Raw genomic sequence first — 20,258 nt, 5'->3', positions numbered from 1 at the left:
AAATGCATTTCTTTTTTAATTTCGAAGAAATGAGATCTTCTAGACGTTTCCAAAGGGGATTGACCACTGTGCACATAGCTAAATGGCTGTGAATAGATTAGTTCCTTGTTACAAAAGTCACGTTTTAGTCCCTTTTCTCGATTTTGAAGAGAACATTATCTGTTGCATCGGGAATGACTGTAGGGAAGACTTTGAAATAGAAAGATCGCAGCTGAGTTTCACAGGAACTTCTAAAATTATATTTATAAATCACTGACCATTCTTGACCTGTTATCTCTACACTGAGTAAATCGACAGCTAAGAGTATTTGTACAGGTTTAACAGACAGGGCTTGCCCGATAGTCAGCCGGCTTAGGTTAACGTTGTAGACTGCATGTCAGTATGTACACACATCCGATATAAAATAGGAGCTCCAAGGTTTATACATAATTTTGTTTAAACTGTAGGGTTTTCCCCTCTTATAACATGAGAATCTTAGCAATTTGTTTCTTTAAGTCTTATATTAATGAGGGATGTAATATTTCAGTGGCGGATCCAGAGACTATCGCCCAGTGTCTTTTGTTAGTCACATAGTCACTGAAAATGCAATCTGATTTATGCTGAGTCGAGGGAAATGTGCATTCCAATTTCTTTTGTTGCATATCAGTACTTGAACAATGATTGACAGATGAGGTCACAACAGTAACATTGGTTTGGAAGGATTTTTTCTGTTGTTGTTGTTGTGGGCATATCCAAGTAATATGAAGAAAAGTAGAGAAAATAATTAGTTAAAAAAATATACGGAATGTTTTTTACATATTTGTTTCACCGCAAAAGCGATGTTCAGTTCAGGTCAGTTCAGTTTTTATTTCTACATTTCAAAATCAATACAAATCAACAAATCAACAAAATACTTACATAGTCATTAACACAGCTAATATTCGTAACGTTTGGATCTTACATACATTTTCTTTTTTTCAAGAACGAATATCATATATGAAAGGAAGCAATAGGAAATGATAACAATGAAATGCAGGGGACCATCATCATAAGCTAAGCTTGACGAGGAAGATGGCCCCAGGTAAAGAGATACATAAAGAAAATCTTGCCACTCACTGAGTGGGGGGTAATTGTGCAAAGGGCACAACGAAGAGATACATAAAGAAAATCTTGCCACTCACTGAGTGGGAAGTAATTGTGCGAAGGAAGTGCGGTGCAGTGCGGTGTGCATTGTGTTGGGATGAATCTTGGTTTGTACGTTGAGTGTTATTTTGTGTATCAGTGTGATGAGGTGAATGTTACTTCAGTTATGGCCGTGAACTCATTGTTTAGGGTGTTTGTTGACCAGGTGGTATGAATATTTATGTGTCAGAAGTATACTGGATTATGAGGGTGTTTTTTAGTTCTCGTTTGAAAATGTTCAACGACGTACATTGTTTTAAATTAGGGGGTAAAGAATTCCAAATATCTGGTCCATTGTGTTTTAATGATTATTGAGCTAAAATGATTCTGGGGTTTTCGAGATGGTAATCGGACGACTGACGTGTTGGATATGAATGAACGATGGAATTTGGAGTGAAGAAGCCATCAAAAATTTTTGGAAGACAATTAAATGTATATTTATACATAAAAACAGCAGTTTGAAAGGTTGTTTGAAAATGAACAGCAGTTTGAGAATGTTGAGGGTATCATAAATCAACACAAATCAACATGCATTTGTATTTCAGAAAACCCTATACATGACAAAAACCATTTTAGTACAGTGCATTGGGATAGTCCTGAACAATGTTGGAAAAAAAAAAACAAATGAGCTTAATTGATGTAGGTATTCAATAAGTACTGTCTTAATTTACATTTGAAGGATGATAGTGATAAACAACCTGTGAGTTCTGGGGGAGATGGGGGGGGGGAGATTTGTTGTTAAGACAAAAGAAATAAGATGAGATGAAATCTGGAAGTAGCACCAGAAATACTGTTTGAGCCCCCCTCCCCCTTTACGGAATATCTGGATCCGCCTCTGTATTTTGTTGACACAACGATTTCCCGCCTAATTCTTTCCCGATGTGCCTTACTTCGTACAGACAACTATATATAACAATTTGTAACAGTTGGAAGACATATGACGAGATCAACAAATGAGTGGTCTGGGACCACACCAGTAGAAATACAACTTTTTTTTTTTCATTAGATTTTTTTTTTTTAAAGATTAGAAGAAAAACCACTGTAAACCAAAATATCATCTAATTTTGATAGAGCAAGTGGAGAATTGTCGATATCTAGTGTATTTCTTTTCATTATGATGAAAAAAAAACCACGCCGCCATATACATCAATTAGGTTCAGTTCCCCTACAATATACGTGAATCAATGCTCAGCATTAGAGTTAGCATATTGAGAGCGAGATATAGTCAAGATGACTCATTGCTATATTAAGCTCACCGTCTTTTACAAGGTTTATTGTATTCGAAGAGTCCAATACATGAGCTAAAACATCCAAACAAAAAAATTGAGAGTCATCATTGTTAGTGCCGTATTGCATTAAACAATTTCAAAGGATTTGATCCGTTTCAACATTCATGATTGAAAAGGGTCCGAGAAAAATTTTGAAACTTGACAATGAAAATTTGGATAAGATAATACGGCTAGCCCATACCAATAGAGGCATATAACTTATATTATATCCCTCACAAATTATTTTAGCCCTGTGATTGGTTGAGAGCACTGAAAATGACAAGAAATATTTCTACCATGAAAATCCTTGTCTCGTCAGCGTCTTACTACTCTCCCGAGGGAAATAGTAAAAAAAAAAGATGATTTTATATCCGTAAACCACTCTGTTTTATTCTTTCTTTGCTCTTTATACTCTTAAAATTCATTTGGAGGGATATAAAGCAAATATACCAGGTTACTTTTTCGAGGTTCTGGGGGATGTTTCATGAGCTGTTCTTGAAGTTAAGGACGACTTAAGAACGACTGGTGGTCAGTTCTTTTGCTGAATTACTGAAATTCTGATAAGTATAGCACATCAGAACTGATCACCAGTCGTTCGTAAGTCGTTCGTAACTTTAAAGACATAATTTACAATTTGCAGATGAAACAAAACCCAGCATTAGTCCTTTAAAATAGTTCTAAAATGTGTGCTAGAGATGAAATTCAATACTGTAAAAATTTGAATCGGTAAAATCGATGTTAATTATTGTTAAATGTACAAAATGTAAACAATAGTTACAATGTTTCCAAACTAAATCGTCTACAGTTACAGTCTATTGAGAAAGATACAGATATTTCCTTGTGTTTTATCCTTTATCGTTACCATTTTATATGTTTTGTGATACAACAGACCTACACATATGCATTCAATGTCATATCTTGAAAATTTTTAAATCACTGTTCCGAAATTTAAACAGGACCTTTTGACATTTAAAAGCAGCTTTATGAAACTGCACCCCCTGTGCCTTCGGTGACTTCAGTAGGGTGCTGTTCGTTATTCCGAAGGTTCGACTGTGTAGAACCGTTTCTACCTACAAGCTGTACGTACTAGAACATGCATGAGCGGCGACAGGGCTGCCGCTGCGCTTGTGATAGACTGGAAAAGTGCGAAGGGCAAACCGCGTATACGGGCTATCTACCGTAGATCTAGTTGTACCGTCCACACGTGTACTGTGCGAATATAATACACAATACATACACACACACACACACACACACACACAACGTAGAAACAATGTCAAATACTAGTAGCCACCGATTTCTTCATGCATCCGGGTAACTAGGGAGCGTACGGATAACGAGCAGAACACGGCTGGGAAGAGTTGTGCCTCGGTGACGTCTGACTCTCCGCCAGGACTTGCTCATTAGCATATTCACCATGCAGATTCACACTTTTTCAACCAAAATTTACGAGTTTATTTGGTGATTCGAAAGTTTGTTTTTGGTGAAAGTAGTTCATTGGAGGTATATCAACAACAACATATATTTTTTTAAAATTCGTGAGGACTGCCTCACTTTAAATGCGAGTGAGCGGAGCGAGCGAGCGTTAAAATTTCGACATTTTACACTGCAAAAACTGCCGTTTGTAGCTATATTTTTCGCATTTTTGTTTATCCCACTTTTATGGGGAAACCATACCCCCCCCCCATCGACGTCTCTGCATATGAAGGTGTTTTTGTTAAGTGAAAGATCTGCTGCACACTCTTTGATAAATTAGGGAAATATACGTCAATCTCAAAGGTGTACAAAGTCTATCGAAAGGGATCCTGTATATAGCAGAGCTTTTGCATGTTTATGATTGCAATACAACGATCTGGTGCATAGTTCTGGCGGTATTTGGACAATTTTCCATTAAGAAAGTTCGAGATTTGTCCTCAACTCGGGAATGGCTTGGGGGATAAATGATTTGCCTGCCTAAACACTTCCGTAGGGGCGAGGCAAATGCCCCTTTACCCCCCCCCCCCCCTCCCCGAGATAGATTCGACGCCCCTGATCTTCCCTGGGTATGCCCATAGATGTATCCTGACTGAGTCATCAGTCACTGTCGTTTCTCAGGAATGATTCAGGAAATGGAGGGGGTTCAATTATGGCGATATAGTTTTTGTTATTGTTTGTGTGTTTGTTTTCGTACATATTTTGCAGATGGTCCCCAGTTACTCGCGTCATATGTTTACATGTAGGGCTATACTATTTGACGTTGTCAACGTCTGAGCCATACCTTACAGTGTATGTCGATGTTACTTTCTTCCCGAGCGAGCGAAGCGAGCGAGCGCTTGAGAAAATCATGTATACATTTTCTTACAAGATAGAATACTGTTCAGCTCTGTTAACTGTCTGAAGGCCGGCGTACAAACGTTATGCAATATGCCAAAATTGATACAATCACATTTCTGCTTCCTCCTTTTTTTTTCTTCAAAATTCAGGGGGGATGATTGTACAGGCCATCCCCCCTCCTCCATTTCAGGGGGGGGGGGGGGGGGATATCCCTCCCCCCCCCCCCGGGATTTACGCCCATGCCCCAGTAATTTCATGTTAAATACACGTAATGATAAGTCATTTGGATTTGAAACTGGGGCATACATTATTTGCGTTTGAACGGCATGCAGTAACAACAAACTATGATTGTGACAAGTCTTAATTTGCACTGTTGTCCCATCAGATATTACCCTTTCTTTCCACGTTCATTTTAATTGGTTCGGAATACCTCTCCCCCCCCCCCCACACACACACACACAGATGCACCTCCCGAGCGAATTCAAGATTGATATTAGACACTGAATCGGTGGCTTACTTTGGAATCAGACATGAAAGACCCCTATACTCGTGTTTACGTGAAATAGCGATTTAGACAATTTATCACATTTTCTTCATTCGTGCACGCCACAAAGAGGATTAAGTTACAGTTTGACAGTGCTGTTAATCCGTAGGGATCAACGATCAAATCTTAAACCTCTCAAAGCAGGAAAGTTTTTTTTTTTTTCGAATTAGAGTGTCAACTTACAGAGGTTTACATTTATTTCATTGGAGCTCCATATTTTCCATTGATTCATTTTAACTATTATTGTTGTTATTAGTATTATTATTTGCGGAGTCGCTTTTCAAAAGAACTCACATACCTCCCACTTGTAGCATCTTGCCTTTTTTTTTTGGGGGGGGGGGGGGGGGGGGGTTTGGTCGGTTTTCTACGCAAGGTCTACAATGGTCTATGCATCCTAACCGTCATGACGTATCATCTTGCATTGGTTGTTTACCAAGTTACGTTGTCATTTGTAAATTTCACTCAGACATGTTACTTTTTGTCTATGATGTCTACATTCTCATTTCAAAAGTTAGAAATCAATCAATCAGATCATGTCAAAGTCAAATAGTTCAAGGTTATGATATAGACGGGGTGTTACAACATATTATGTTGTGTTGAATGTGCACTTCGTGTAAGTCTGTAGAGTTGAATATGTTAGTTTATGTTTTGATTAAAAGAGAACTCTTGATGATTTTCAAACTTTTGCTAAAGTGGTTATACTGGATGCAGAGGTGATGGTTATATATAGATTGGGATGAGGAATAAGAATGTCTTTATAATTCATAGCAAATCACAGTGATCAAGAAAGTGACACGACAGCCTCACATACGAATGCATGATTGAGTGCTCATGGAATCAAGGTAAGAGAAGAAATTGAACACAGACATGACAGACGAAGTGGTAATGTAATGGATTACATTTCGACATTACTGGAATAAATGTGTCTCCTATGCCATTATCCTCGTTCAGTGTACTTTATTTCGAGGTTTTCAGAAGACTGGTTCAGCTGCTAAAGAACCACGATAAATTTCACAAATCTAAACATGACACTACATGACGAGTTTCTGAATGCTGTTGCTGTCTTGGTGTAAAATGCTATTGATACCAGACTGGCTGAATTGAGGTCAGACATTGAAAAACATGATGCCGTCATTCATTAAATCCAGTGCAAGCTCGATGCTTCTCAACAGGAGGTAAAGAAGCTTGAGACTCAACTGCAACCCAGCACTAACATCACCAGGAAACTCTTCTTTGATCTCAAGAAGCAGGAGCAATACTCCCGTCGGAACTGCGTGAGGGTCATGGAATCAAAGAGAACCCGCATGAAGACATTGACTCCCAGTGCGTCACATGGCGAGGGAAAAACTCGACGTTGATCTCCAACCACATCACATAGATCGCAGCCACCGGATCGGTAAGCAGAGAAATTCCAAGGATTCGGGTGGACCCGCTCCTTCACGGCCTGTCATCGTGAAGCTCACGAGCTACAGGTATCATCAGATGCTGATCACGAAAAGGAAGTCGCTGAAGAAAACCGGCATGGGAATAACAGCAAACTCCTGAAGGCGACACAGCATCTGTGGATGGACGATTCTTCGTCATATTGATGGGAATGGCCAGAAAAAAAGGAAGAAAATCATCAACTGCACTGAAGACTTAAGCTACCTATAACTTACCTGCTACAGTTTACTTACCTGTCTTTTGAAGACAAGTCAGCCTGTTGAAACTGAACATACATAATGTACTTACACAACCAGATAACAGCTCTCCTACAATAACATAGGACTTACTTTTTTTAAATTCAAATGGATATTGACTAAAGAGTTAATACTGATTTCCTGCTTTTTTGGGGGGTGTTTTCTTCCATGTTTGTTCACATTGAGGAGGGTTGGCAGATGTGTTGCTTGTGTTATGTTTCATGAACCGGTATATAACGTGAATCGTATTATTATATGCTCTTTCAGTCTATTGCCAGAGCAACAATGTTTTCGTATGTTCATTTCCGATCAATGCAGATATAAAAACTCAACCTTGTGCGATATGAATAATCCCTTATCTAGCATTGATCATGATTTTCATATGTGCAATACCCACAGTTCACTTAATTGTTTTACCTCTGATGAATTTAATGTGCATCGCAAATATACTTCAGAATTTGGTATGATTAATTTTAATGCCCGTAGTCTCCCGAAGAATTTCAAAGATATCTCTATATTTCATCCTCAGTGAAGCACTGTTTTACTTTAATTGGAATATCACAAACATTGATATATAAAGACCCTTTGATTTCATTTAATTTACCAGGTTAAACAGTGCGTATGAAAAAGGTAATCCAACTTTGGAGGGCTACTATTTCATAACTGTCAGCTATATGAATGGAGACCACAATGTTGATTGTTAGGAAAGACGAACTCTTCCTCTTTTCATCGGTACCTAATTATGTTGAAAAATGTCATGCATGACTGGGCATTTTCTTTTTAAGATTAGAAAACAAACCACTCGAAAGAAAAATGATATAGTTTAATTTTGATAGATTAAGTGAAGAATGGCCGATGTTTAGTGTATTTCTTTTCATTAGGATAAAAAAACCGCCATATACATCAATTAGGTTGAATTCTCCTGCAATATAACTGAATGAATGCTCAGTATTAGAGTTAGCATGTTGAGAGCAAGATTCTTTACAGTCAAGATGACTCATTGCTATATTAAGGCCACAGTCTATTTCATGGTTTTATGTATTCGAAGAGTCCAATACATCAGCAAAAACATCCAAACAGAAAATTGAGAGTCATCAGTGTTTCATAAAGCTGTTCTTAAAATTATGAACAACTTAAGAACGACTGGTGATCAGTTCTTGTGCTGTATAGCATATATAGCAAGTATAGCACATCAGAACTGATCACCAGTCCTTCATAAGTCGTTTGTTACTTTAAAGACATAATTTATAATTTGCAGACGAAACAAAAACACAGCATTACGTTATATTGTCAAAGATATCTCCATACACTCTTAAAACACCCGAGTCAGAACTGACCCAGAACTGGGTCCGTTGGGGTCACACACCGTTCCGGGTCAGAAATGACAAGGAATGGGGTCAGGGTCAGATATGACCCATTCAGAGTCATGAATTGGGTCAGGGTAACCCCATTCGGAGTCTCCATGACCAAATTCCAAGTCATTTTTGACGCGGAACGGTGTGTGACCCCAACGGACCCAGTTCCGGGTCAGTTCTGACTCGGGATTTTTTAGAGTGTATATTTAGCCTTTATCGCGAATATTGTATATAATAGAAAGGTTTGTGGTAAAACAGAACTACACAATCATACTGTATGATTAAATATTATAAATGTCATATCTCAAAAATTTTCAAATCACTATTCTCAAATGTAAACAGGACCTTTAAGAGCAGCTTTATGAAACACCGCCTGGTTAAACCATGTGCCTTCGGTGACTTCAGAAGCAATATTTTCTTTACTACAGAAGCGTATCCGGGCAATTACCCACAGAGGGCAATTACCCCCCGGCTAAATACTGGTTGGTGGTAAGTATGTACATGCATGTGCATGTACAAAGATGATACAGAAACCAATGAATCAAATCAAATCAAATCAAATCAACCAGAACCCGTCATGCCTGGTATATTTATATGATATACAATCCCCGCCCCTACTCATTCTGAGGCACACAATTTTTTTTTTTTTTTTTTTTTTTGTCGTTTATGTCTGGCGACTTTTTTTGTTGGCGTTGTTATGCAAGATGGATAGATAACAAACACGGCGGCCTTAATTCCTAGACGGATTAAAGCATTGTTAGGTCTCGATTTCACGGCGTAGCCAGGATTTGATGTTAGGGGGCGGTTAGTATGCGAGGGAGCGGAGCGAGTAAGGGGAAGAGGCCGTGGGAGGGGGTGTCCCACTTCCCACGTGAGAATTTTTTGCATTCTGATGTTATAATGGTGCAGTTTGATGCATGTTTTTGCGTGTTTTATCGACTTGAATCAGTCCCACTTCTTTAAAGTAGCAGTATATTTTGATGTAGATACCACTGAAGAATTTGCCTATAAAATGGTGTCATTAGAATAAATTCTTACAATGAATATCATGAACGCTGTCTGCTTAGCCATCAAACAAAAAAGTATGCACACTAGGGTGTAGATAAGGGGTATTTCTCCTTCCACACGCGGGTGATTTTGCATTTTCATACCTGAAATTCAGCGATCTCAGTGTGGTGCAAACCTTTGGTGCAATATACAAAAAGAATAATGGAAATAAATAGTGTTGAATTCAGAAATGCGTTCATAGCTAAATAACGGAATGTAGCTCTTATTCTGCGTGTGCATGGAGATTCTGCATTTTCTGATTGTAGTTATACGTTTTGGTGCACACACTTTGTGGCATATTTGGAAAACTGTCTATGTTCATTGTCTGTACTTGTATGCATGAGGAGGGGAGGGGAGAGCAGGAAAAAAGCGTGGGAGAGTGCTATCCCCACCCTTTCCTCACACGCTAGGGAGCTTATGCCTTTTTAAAGTTGAAGTTGAGATATCTCGTTTACGTATATTTGATGTAATATTCGGGAAATAAAAAAAAAAATGATCGGGAGAACTGAGCGAGGAAAGTGTTGATTAAGATGGGATAAGGAGCTTACCGTTTGTACATGAGGGAACTTTTGTGTTTTCGGAATATAAGTGATAAGTCTTGTGCACTCAGAAATATTAAGAAGTTTTGTGTAGATTTGAGAAGAGTACTCAGGCTGGGGAAAAGGGTACAGAGGGGGAGGGATACCCCCTACCACGCAAGAGAGATTTTGCAATTTTACAATTGACCCACCTCATGCATAAGTATACAATATACACGCAATGTTCTTTTTTCTTTGCGCCTTCCTAATCCCCGGTCCAAAACTTGGGGGGGGGGGGGGTGGCCTTCCGTCCCCCCCCCCCCCCCCCTCTTTGGCTACGCCGGTGTCTCGGTCTAATTACCAACGAAACCTCGTGCAAGTCACACACAACAAAAGTTTATCCTTTCCAGCATAGATATTGTTCGATTACTACTGGTTCTGGGCAATGAGTTAAGAAGTCTCACCTCCCTGCTCTGGGCAAGGACATTGCGTCAGAGATCCAACACCACATAGAAAAACTGCTCTCCAATAGGGACAAAGGCACTCCATCGCTCGAGCCGCCATATGTTGCGCTGAACTCCTTAAACAGTTCCAACACTTCCCCGGCTACATACAACAAGAGTGAAGACTCGCAGACATGGAAGTGGAATTTTTCGGCTTTTCCATGTCATTGACATGGTTTCTTGTGCTTGCAGCAGTTCTGCTGTTTTTAGTGTAAGTATGGAAAGTAGTTTCTAATGTATTCATCTCATAATTATTATACTCTGAGGGTTTACATACACTTTGTACTGGTATAACTGCTGCTGCAGTATACTTCCCAACAAGGCTATTGCAATTTGCAACAGGGAATAAACTTCCCACCTCCCTGATTGTAACGTCACGTAGTATTCTTTTTTTTTTCTTTCTTTTTAAAGGATTCTTCTTCTTTTTTTTGACTTTATCGGCTCTCCTCCGTAAGAGGGGATCCTTGAAGCCAAGCAGACGCAGTCTCCGCTGAACAAATTCCGGACGACCAGCGTGGTTAACATTTTCTGCGTTTATGTAAACCGTGATTCCGGCTCTTGTAGCCTATACTTGTACACGTCGCGAGTTCAAATTTTTTTTCCTGAATATTTGTGATCACTTTTCTTTTTCATACCGGGTCAAGGAATTCCGTAAAGTGCACACTACAGCGTACTTATACCTGTCTTTTGAAGACAAGTCAGCCCGTTGAAACTGAACACACTACCAGATAAAAGCTCTCTTACAATAACATACAGGTCTTATTTTTTAAATTCAAGTCGATATTGACTAGAGGGTTAATACTTAACGAATGTATAAAAATGTGTACTGACTCGAACATATTTCTTTGTACACTTTAATCGCTATCTTATTTTGTATCATTTTATTTTTTTTCTGTAAGATTTCTCTTTCGTATGATTTTCTTTCGTGTGTGTGTGTGTTTAGTTCATGTTTGTTCACGTTGAGGTTGGTAGATGTATTGTTTGTGTGATTTTTGGTTTGGTTTGGTTTGGTTTATTTCTGCATATTCTTTCTCCAAATACAATAACAAATGAAAACAAAGTTATAGAAAGTAAGCACAAAGGGGGAGAGATTAACATACAAATCAATAAAAGAATGGTCATTTTCATAACAACATCAGTCTGTAATGACATATGAATCAAAACAAAATATTAAGACATACGATGAACAAAGGAGAAATCAATAAGTAGGGATTTACGTGGATGAGGCCATATCTATATTATGTTATACGAATATAAAACAGCGCCAATTATAAATCTACTCATAAAACTCTTAATCTTAGTATACGAATCATATTTTGCTAAAGAAAGAAAAAAAAAACAACAGAAAAGAAAAACAACGACTTGGCGCTTTAAAGAAAAAAAAAGCACGCAGCACCATCGACTACTGGTATGATAGACAATAGAAGTGTAGGTGTGTGCAAGTGACAGTGCGTCGTGTGTGCAGTGCAATAGTCCATGGGCCAAGACCCGAAAAATGGGTTGTTGGTACCATCTGAGGTGGCACAACCTTTTTGGTGTCAGTTTGTTTGTCGGGCATAGATATGCTTATCAAGCTATGATAGCATTTCCAAATGAGTAGCTTAGTCATAATAAATGAATTTTTAACCAATTTGGTCTCGTTTTTATATCCCTATACTTCTGAATCGAAACTAAACCTCTATACAAAGAAGAGCACTGCCTTCTGTATGTCCACAGGTGTTCTGTTGTAAACGCGGTGCGCTTAGTTTTTATTCAAGGCAGCGAAGGGAATATCCAAAAGGCTATGATGTCCACAGCTGTCACGCGGTGCGCTTAGTCTTTATCTAGACCAATGTACCGTTATCATATCTAAAGTTCCTCATAAAAGGGATTATCTATACTGTTTTTATACTACCCTATCAACAAATACATCAGTTTTAAACAAAAATCACTCTGTTCATTTACAATATCATTCATTATAATGCATTGTAGTGTACCGGTACATTGTTTTTGCATATCTTATATTGTTGGAGGGAAATAAAGCGACATTGGTGTGGTATCAGCGTTTTCACCGTAGCGTTTTCGCCGGAAAATGATAAATAATTGAAAGATACGGTAAAATTCACGAGGAATTGCTTTTGTTGTTGTTGTTGTTTTTAGATAAAAGGATATACACTGTATCATACGCTTTGAATATTCCCTTCGCCGTCTAGAATAAAGACTAAGCGCTGTGGACATCATAACCTTTGGATATTCCCTTCGCTGCCTTGAATAAAGACTAAGCGCACCGCGTTTACAATAGAACACCTGTGAACATACCATAGAGCTCATTTTACAGCTCTATGGAACATACAGAAGACAGTGCTCTTCTTTGTATAGCGGTTAGTTTCGATTCAGAAGTATAGGGATATAACAACAAGACCAAATTGGTTAAAAATTCATTTACTATGACTAAGCTACTCATTTGGAAATGCTATCATAGCTTAATAAGCATATCTATGCCCGCCAAACAAAATGACACCGAAAAGGTTTTGCCACCTCAGATGGTACCAATATCTGGCCTGGCCCATGGACTACAAGAGATAATGAATGCTACAGTACGTATATTTTGGGCGTGAGGTATGCGCTTTACTGAAAAGTATACGACATGCGAATAAATGCCCCTGTAAAGTCTTTAGAAAAGAAAAGAACGGGAGGGAATGGAAAAAAATCGAAGAACATTTTGTATGGGTCAGGGCTGACTGAGACTTGAGAAAAAAAGAAAAATAAATACATTGATGAAAGACAACTAAGTGAAAACAAATTTCGATAACATATATTTTTTTAGATGAGCCTTGATAGAAAAAAGTAAAGTACTCTGCTCTAATTGATCAGGTAGGTTGTTCCAGACGTCAGGACCGTAATGTCTAATTGATTTCTGAGTTAAAACAGTTTTGGGGTTTACAAAGTGAAAATTTGTCGAACGGCGAGCTGGATATATGTGTATATTCGAGTTTAAGTGAAATATATATGTGTATTATGAAATAAAGAGGGAAGTTGATTTGTTGCTTACTTGTACATGAATATACCTTTTTTTGAAATGTGGATGTCATGAAGCTTCAAAGTATTCAGACGATGAAATAAAGGATCTGTATGAGATAAATATGTAAAGTTAGTAATGATGCGAATGGCACGCTTTTGGAGTAGATATACTGGATTCAGTTTAGTAATACTACACTTTCCCCATACAATATTTGAATACGATATGTGAGGCAAAATTAAAGAATCATATAAGATATTCAGGGATCGTTCCGATAAAAAATCTTTCAAATTCCAGAGTACGCTGGTATTCCTTGATAGGGTCCTTTGTATAGACAGGGTATATGCTCGTTCCATGTCAAATGAGAATCGATTGTTATTCCTAAAAATCTAATAGCCTGCTTCTCGCAAAGGGAAACCCATCAATCATGTCAATTGATATATTGGCATTAAAAGTCCTGTGAGTAGGGTTTTCTGAAATGAAAACTAGAAATGTGGCTATGGCGACTGATGCCTCCGCCATAATGCATGATTCTCCCAATAGGTGTATGGTACAATGTCTTCACAATGTGTTATGACAGTTTCACAAAATTGACAAGATATTGAAATGAAAGGTTTGTCAGAAATATCTTGAATGTTCACTTTCCTTTAACTAGGTTTGCTGTAATATGTCTAAGAGTGCAGGTACCTGTATTTGGGGAATTGAGAATTTTTACTTGACTTCTGATCGACCCTTTTATAAGTTTATGCATTGAGTAATTTTCAAGGTATGAAGAAAGAGTGTAATTACAGTATAAAATATCTTTTTTTTTGTATTTAAACCTGGCCTTTAACCCTTAACCTTTGACCTTTGACCCTCTGGCTGGAAATTTCCCAGAGAATCTCCATCAGGGAATACATGTATATATCAATATATCAAGGTTTAGTTTTAAAAATAATAATGCAAGCATTGCAGATAATAGTATATGAGGGAAATAGTAAAAATTTGAGGAGTTGACCTTGACCTTTGACCCCTGACTATTGACCCATGACCCCTACATTCCCTAGAAAATCCCTGCCAGTCAGTACATGGGTATGTACCAAGTTCCATGAAGATACATTGAACCATTTGCGAGAAAAGTGTAATTGTGACATATTCACCCAACCTTTGACCTTTTGACCTTTGACCTTATGACATGAAACTCTCTGGAGAATCTTTATGCAGTAGTACATGTCTACACTAAGTTTCAAGAAAATACCTTTAGGCATTGCATGGATATGGGAGAAATATCAACGTTTTTAGCATTTGACCTTGACCTTTTGACCTTTGACCTCTTGCCAATGTCACTAAAATCTACTCAACTAATTGCTCCATCATACACCATCCTTGGACCAAGTTTGGTGAAAGCTGCTTCATCTAGTTTTGAGTTATCACGTAAACAGATAAATTCTAGGATTTGACCTTGATCTTTGACCTTTGACCTCTGTCCAATATCACCAAAAAAAAAAAAACTAATCAAGTAATTGTCCCATCACACATCATCCTCAGAGAAAGTTTGGTGAAATTTGCTGAATCCAGTCTTGAGTTATCGCGTAAACAGATACAATTTAATGCTTTTACCTTGACCTTTGACCTTTGGCCGATTTCACCCAAAATCTAATCAAGTAATTGCCCCATCATACTTTATACTTTGACCAAGTTTGGTAAAATTCCAGTCAAAATTACTCAAGTTACCGCGTAAACGAATGCGTACGTACGTACGTACGTACGTACGGACGGACGGACGGACAACCCGAAAACATAATGCCTCCGGCACCATTTCGTGGCGGAGGCATAAAAAAGTCTTGTAAAGATAACTTGTTTGATTTAAACCAATACAATAACGGTATTATTTAATAATTCACTATTCAAACAATTCACAAGGGTCCCTATATCATGATCTGATGTAATAATGGATGTTTCATCAGCAAAAAGTATAAATTCAAAGATGGACAAGAATTTATGATATCATTTATGTAAATATTAAACAGTAGAGGCCCTCAAATGGAGTCTTGATGTACCCCACATTTAATATCGAATCTCTGTGATTCGTGAGACTGAAAACTAAGATACTGTTGACGGTTTTGCAAATAATTTGTAAACCAGAGCAGAGCGTGACCTCGTACTCCATACTTATTAAGTTTATAAATCAATATTCTATGGTCGATGGTGTCGAATGCTTTCGACAAATCCATGTATATATATATACCTATAGCGTGCTCCTTATCAGCAAAAACTTCAATTATTTTATCACACATGTGAGCGATTGCATAATCAGTTCAAGCTCCGCTTCTAAATACAATTTGATTGGGTATTAATAAATATTTTTTTTTGTAAAAAAACTGATGTACCCTTTTATACACAATTTGTTCAAGAACTTAAGATATGCTTGGTAATAATGTTATTGGCATATAATTACTAAATAATTTAGAATCATTTTTTTGTACAAATAGGATTAACTTTTGCAAGTTTGACAGAGTAAGGGCAAGTGCCTGTTGAAAGAGACATATTAAATACATGAGTTAGGGGGTTTCCAATGTAAAAAAATAATTTGTTTCAGTAAATGAACACTCAGATTATCATGCCCACTCGATTTAGTTGTTTTCAGATTTTGAACAACATTGATTGTTTCGTGATCATTGGTAGGCGTAAAAATAACGAACTTTCACAAGGATTGGGTAAATTATCTGTAAAATGAGTATTACATGAATTTATGTTAGATGCTAGACTAGGACCAATATCTGTAAAATAATCATGAAATGAGTTGGCAATTGTGGTAAGATCAGTAATTTCCTCATTGTCAGTGATGGCAGAGTTAGTACTTCCTTTACTGTCTTTCCCAAATCTTATTACCGATGTTAATTGATTTCTATATATCCAATATTTCATAAATGAATTATTACTTTGGTTCTGTATTGCTTGCTTATGTAACTTACAACGGGTAGATATCGGCCGCATAATACCTTTAGTAATCTAGGGCGGTCTAGACATCTCTTTAAAATGTTCCGTTTAAGCAAAGGAACATTTTTCTGATAATAATACGATAACCTGCTGATAAATTTTCATAAGAAATATCAGCATTGCTTTCATCAAATACATGGCCCTATTCTTTCTGCGCTAAATTAAATATCAAAAATTGAAAGTTACTTTCTTTTCCCTTTTAATACATTTGAGATTTTTTTTATTAAAATGCTGTTTTATTTGCCAAAAAATATTATTGATGGTAAAAACTGGTAAATGATCAGATATAATATCATTTCTGGTAAATGATCAGATACAATATCATAATAAAATGTATCATTTGTGACCGTGCACCTCAAAACAAACATAAAGTCGCACACACTGATTTTGTGTGAGGACTGAAAATAAGTGAAATGGGTCAACCTCGCCGAACTTGACTTTTTCATATTTTCTGAAAGAGCGGGTCTTCTTTTACATTATGCTAAAATTTGGTATCATAAAACGGGCAGGAAAGTGTGTTTTTTTAGCAGTTTATCTCGAACATTTTTGGTAGAATAGTGTGATTAGGTGTGTCTTTAGAATCCCTTTTTCATTTCTGAAAAACCTTGCCATACTCTTCACTTTCAACTCTAATAACTTTTGAAAGGATAGTGCTACTGCTTTGAAAGTTGGCATTAATTATGGACAGATTGTGTTAATGAGGTATGCTTAATTTCAGTTTAATCTAATAATCCCTTCATTGTTGTTACTCTAGTGGTTTACTTCCTGTTTTTTGTCCCATTCATCGCACAGCCAGCACGGTTTGGTAAAGATTAAGCGCTTGAATAGACACTGTACTTCAGAGCTTCTTTTCTCAGTTCACACTTTTCCTGAGTTTGTGCTTCCTTTCCAATATTTAGTCCATTTGATTTGAATTATACATCATTTTAAAGCTTAAAGTTTGCTCTTTCAGAATATGGTCTTAACTAAAAATTCATGTCTGGCGACTTTTTGTTTGTTTTGAGGTGCAGGGTCACATTTGTACATTCTATGTTCATTACATTGGAAAATATATTATCAATAAGAATTTTGGAGATACTAGAAAATCTTGTTGGATTACTGATATGTGGTTGAGATGAATAAGTTGCCAATAAACCTAACAACCGCATTGTATGATTGCATTGCATTGTATGGTGTTATTTAGCAGATCGATATTAAAAGCTCCCATAATGAAACTGTCTTTCTTTTCAAAAAAGTTAAAAGTTTGATCAAAACTTTCAAAAAAAATAATCAATATAATTTCTTCCTGGACCTATATATAATACATCTCATTATATTTTTTGTTTTACTGTTCAAAATTTCAACAAAAATATCTTCAGTACCCTCGATATGTAAATCATGCCTGACTTTCATATCAATGTTATTTTTAAAGGGATTGTATAGTTTTGTTGGAGACTTCATTTCAGGTTTCTAACATTTCTTGTTGAGATAATTAGAAACCTCTTATGAAATTTGAAAGAGCATGTAATTCTATGAGAAATTTATTTGATAAAAATTGGTTTTTAACTGGCTGAGATATCCAAAAAAGAGCAATTCTAATAAAGTGTGGGACCCACACTTTATTACGATCGCTTTGTCTTACTTTGTTTTTATATGTTTCAGCTATTCCAAACACATTTTCTTATCAAATAAACTTTGAATTCCTCTTAAAATGGTATGCCCTCTACTATTTCATAGTGCTTTATTGGTATCTCGCAATAAAAAAGTTAAAGCCCAATTTTCATCTCCACCAATACTGTACCATCCCTTTAATGTAGAAAGCAACCCCACCTCCCTTACCCAAGAAACGATCGGAACGATACATTTGATAACGCTCTTAATTGAATATCGGTTTCGCATTTACATTAAGCCATGTTTCTGATATACCATTATAGAAAGATATTTGTGAGTATTTGTTTACTGATTTTGTATATGATAATTCAAAATACATCGTTGATGTCATTTATAGAAAACCAGACTCAAATGTTGACGATTTTATAGAATTTTATTCTGAAGCGTTCTGTACTGTTACAAAGGAATATCAACATATATTTATAACAAGTGATTTTAAAGTAGACCTCCTTAAGTATTTAGATAATAAAGACGCTTATAAACTCTTAATTGCTAATTTTTCATTTGGGTTTGAACCCCTTATACACAGTGCAACTCGCGTTACTTTAAACGGTGCGACTCTTTTGGATTTTTTTCAAAAATGTTATGAATTTTCAATTATGTTTTTGGTTCATTTAGCATAATATTATCACAGATCATTTACCTATATTTTCAATGTTGAATAAGATAAATAGAAATAACAATATTTTTCAGAATTATTTTCGCAGATTTACAGATGAAGGTATTTATTTACTGTATGAGAAATTCATTATATTAATTGCAGATTGGTCAGTAGTGTGTTTACAGTGCAACTGAAGTAAATAATATATTTGGTGCGAAATTGACTTTTTTATATGATACATTTCCGTAAATGAAAAAAGAAAAGGTTCACAAACCGGGGTTAACTTCTATTCATCTCCGATGTTATGTAGGTAGGATAAATTTTATAAGATTTCTTTTTTAACGTGATAGATCTTTAATGAATTAGTCCCAGCGGACGACTATAATTATCTCCCCCTAAACCCACGAAACGTTTAGAATTTTCAACCGTCATCGAGGCAGTCCAAATCGGGCGTTCTCATTTTCACAAAAATTTCACCTTCGCATATTTCAGCTGCTCACTGTCCAAAATCGCACAAACTTTCAGAATAATGTAAAATGATGATTTCTATCCACATACGGAGAATCACTAGAAACGACGAAGTATTCTTTTTTTTTTTTACTTATTCAACATTTCATGTTTCGCTGTTGCGGAAAACTACCCTCCGATGATTTCCAGACACATCTGGTCGCACCACTGAATATTCATGAAGCTTAACATACATATTCATAAGACATGTGCGGACGTTAGCGGAGTGTTGTTCGCTTTGCCAAAGACCAATTTTTGAAGTTACAAGTGAAAATAAATGAGGTATTCTGTCGGAAATGTCAAAATCTCAAATTGTGGGGGAGCAGCAAACGAGAATATAATGACGTCATATTGTAAGAAAAACTTATTTGCGCTTGCGAAATAAATGGAAAGCGACCGAGCCTGAGCGAGCGGAACGAGCGAGGGGAGGGGTGGGTGTGGGAAGGGATTGTCCCCCCTCCCACGTGAGAACTTTTTGCATTTTGATGTTGTAAATGGTGCAAATTGATGCATGTTTTCGCGTTTTATCGACTTGAAACAGTCCCACTTGTTTGAGGTAGAAATATATTTTCATGTCGATTAATATTGAACAATTTGGCTGTAAAATGGTATCATATGAATAGACTTCTTGCGCTGAATATCATGAACGCGACCGACCCGAGCGAATGGAGCGAGCGGGGGGGGGGGGGGGGGGGGGGGAGGGAGGCTTTGGGAGGGGTGGTTCCCCCCCCCCCCCCGTGAGAACTTCTTGCATTTTGATGTTGCAGAAATGAATGCTTTTATCGACTTGAAACACTCCCAATACTTTTTGATGTAGATTATTATTGAAGAATTTGCCTATTAAATGGTATCAATTGAACAAACATCTTGTATTAATTCTTACAATTGAACGCAACTAAGCACGAGCGGGCGGAGTGAGGGAGGGGGAGGGGAGGGTGCTTGAGGGGGTGTCCCCCTCCCACGGTGAGAACTTTTTGCATTTTTGTGTTTTAAATGGTGCAATTTGATGAATGTTTTTGTGTGTTTTATAGATTTGAAACAGTCCCACTTGTTTAAGGTAGCAATAATTATATTTTGACGTAGATTATCATCGAATAATTTGGCTCTATAAAATGATTTTCTTTTAAAAACACAT

General features: G+C 37.0%; 1 protein-coding gene across 1 annotated transcript in view; it reads left to right on the top strand.

Moving 5' to 3' along the window:
- Nucleotides 1–6,618: 6,618 nt before the first annotated feature.
- Nucleotides 6,619–20,258, top strand: part of LOC139725969 (cytochrome P450 3A24-like) — a 64,544-nt gene continuing 50,904 nt past the window's right edge. The window contains exon 1 of the mRNA XM_071637055.1: nt 6,619–6,758. Within this exon, the coding sequence (XP_071493156.1) occupies nt 6,619–6,758 (140 nt within the window). The remainder of the gene's footprint in view (nt 6,759–20,258) is intronic.

The sequence above is a fragment of the Diadema antillarum genome, unplaced genomic scaffold (genome assembly GCF_040938485.1).
Source record: "Diadema antillarum isolate AM-2024a unplaced genomic scaffold, OU_Dant_1.0 scf00000017, whole genome shotgun sequence".
Classification (NCBI taxonomy): Eukaryota; Metazoa; Echinodermata; class Echinoidea; order Diadematoida; family Diadematidae; genus Diadema; species Diadema antillarum.
The sequence above is the reverse complement of the archived record's forward strand: the minus strand, read 5'-3'. Positions and strand labels throughout refer to the sequence as shown.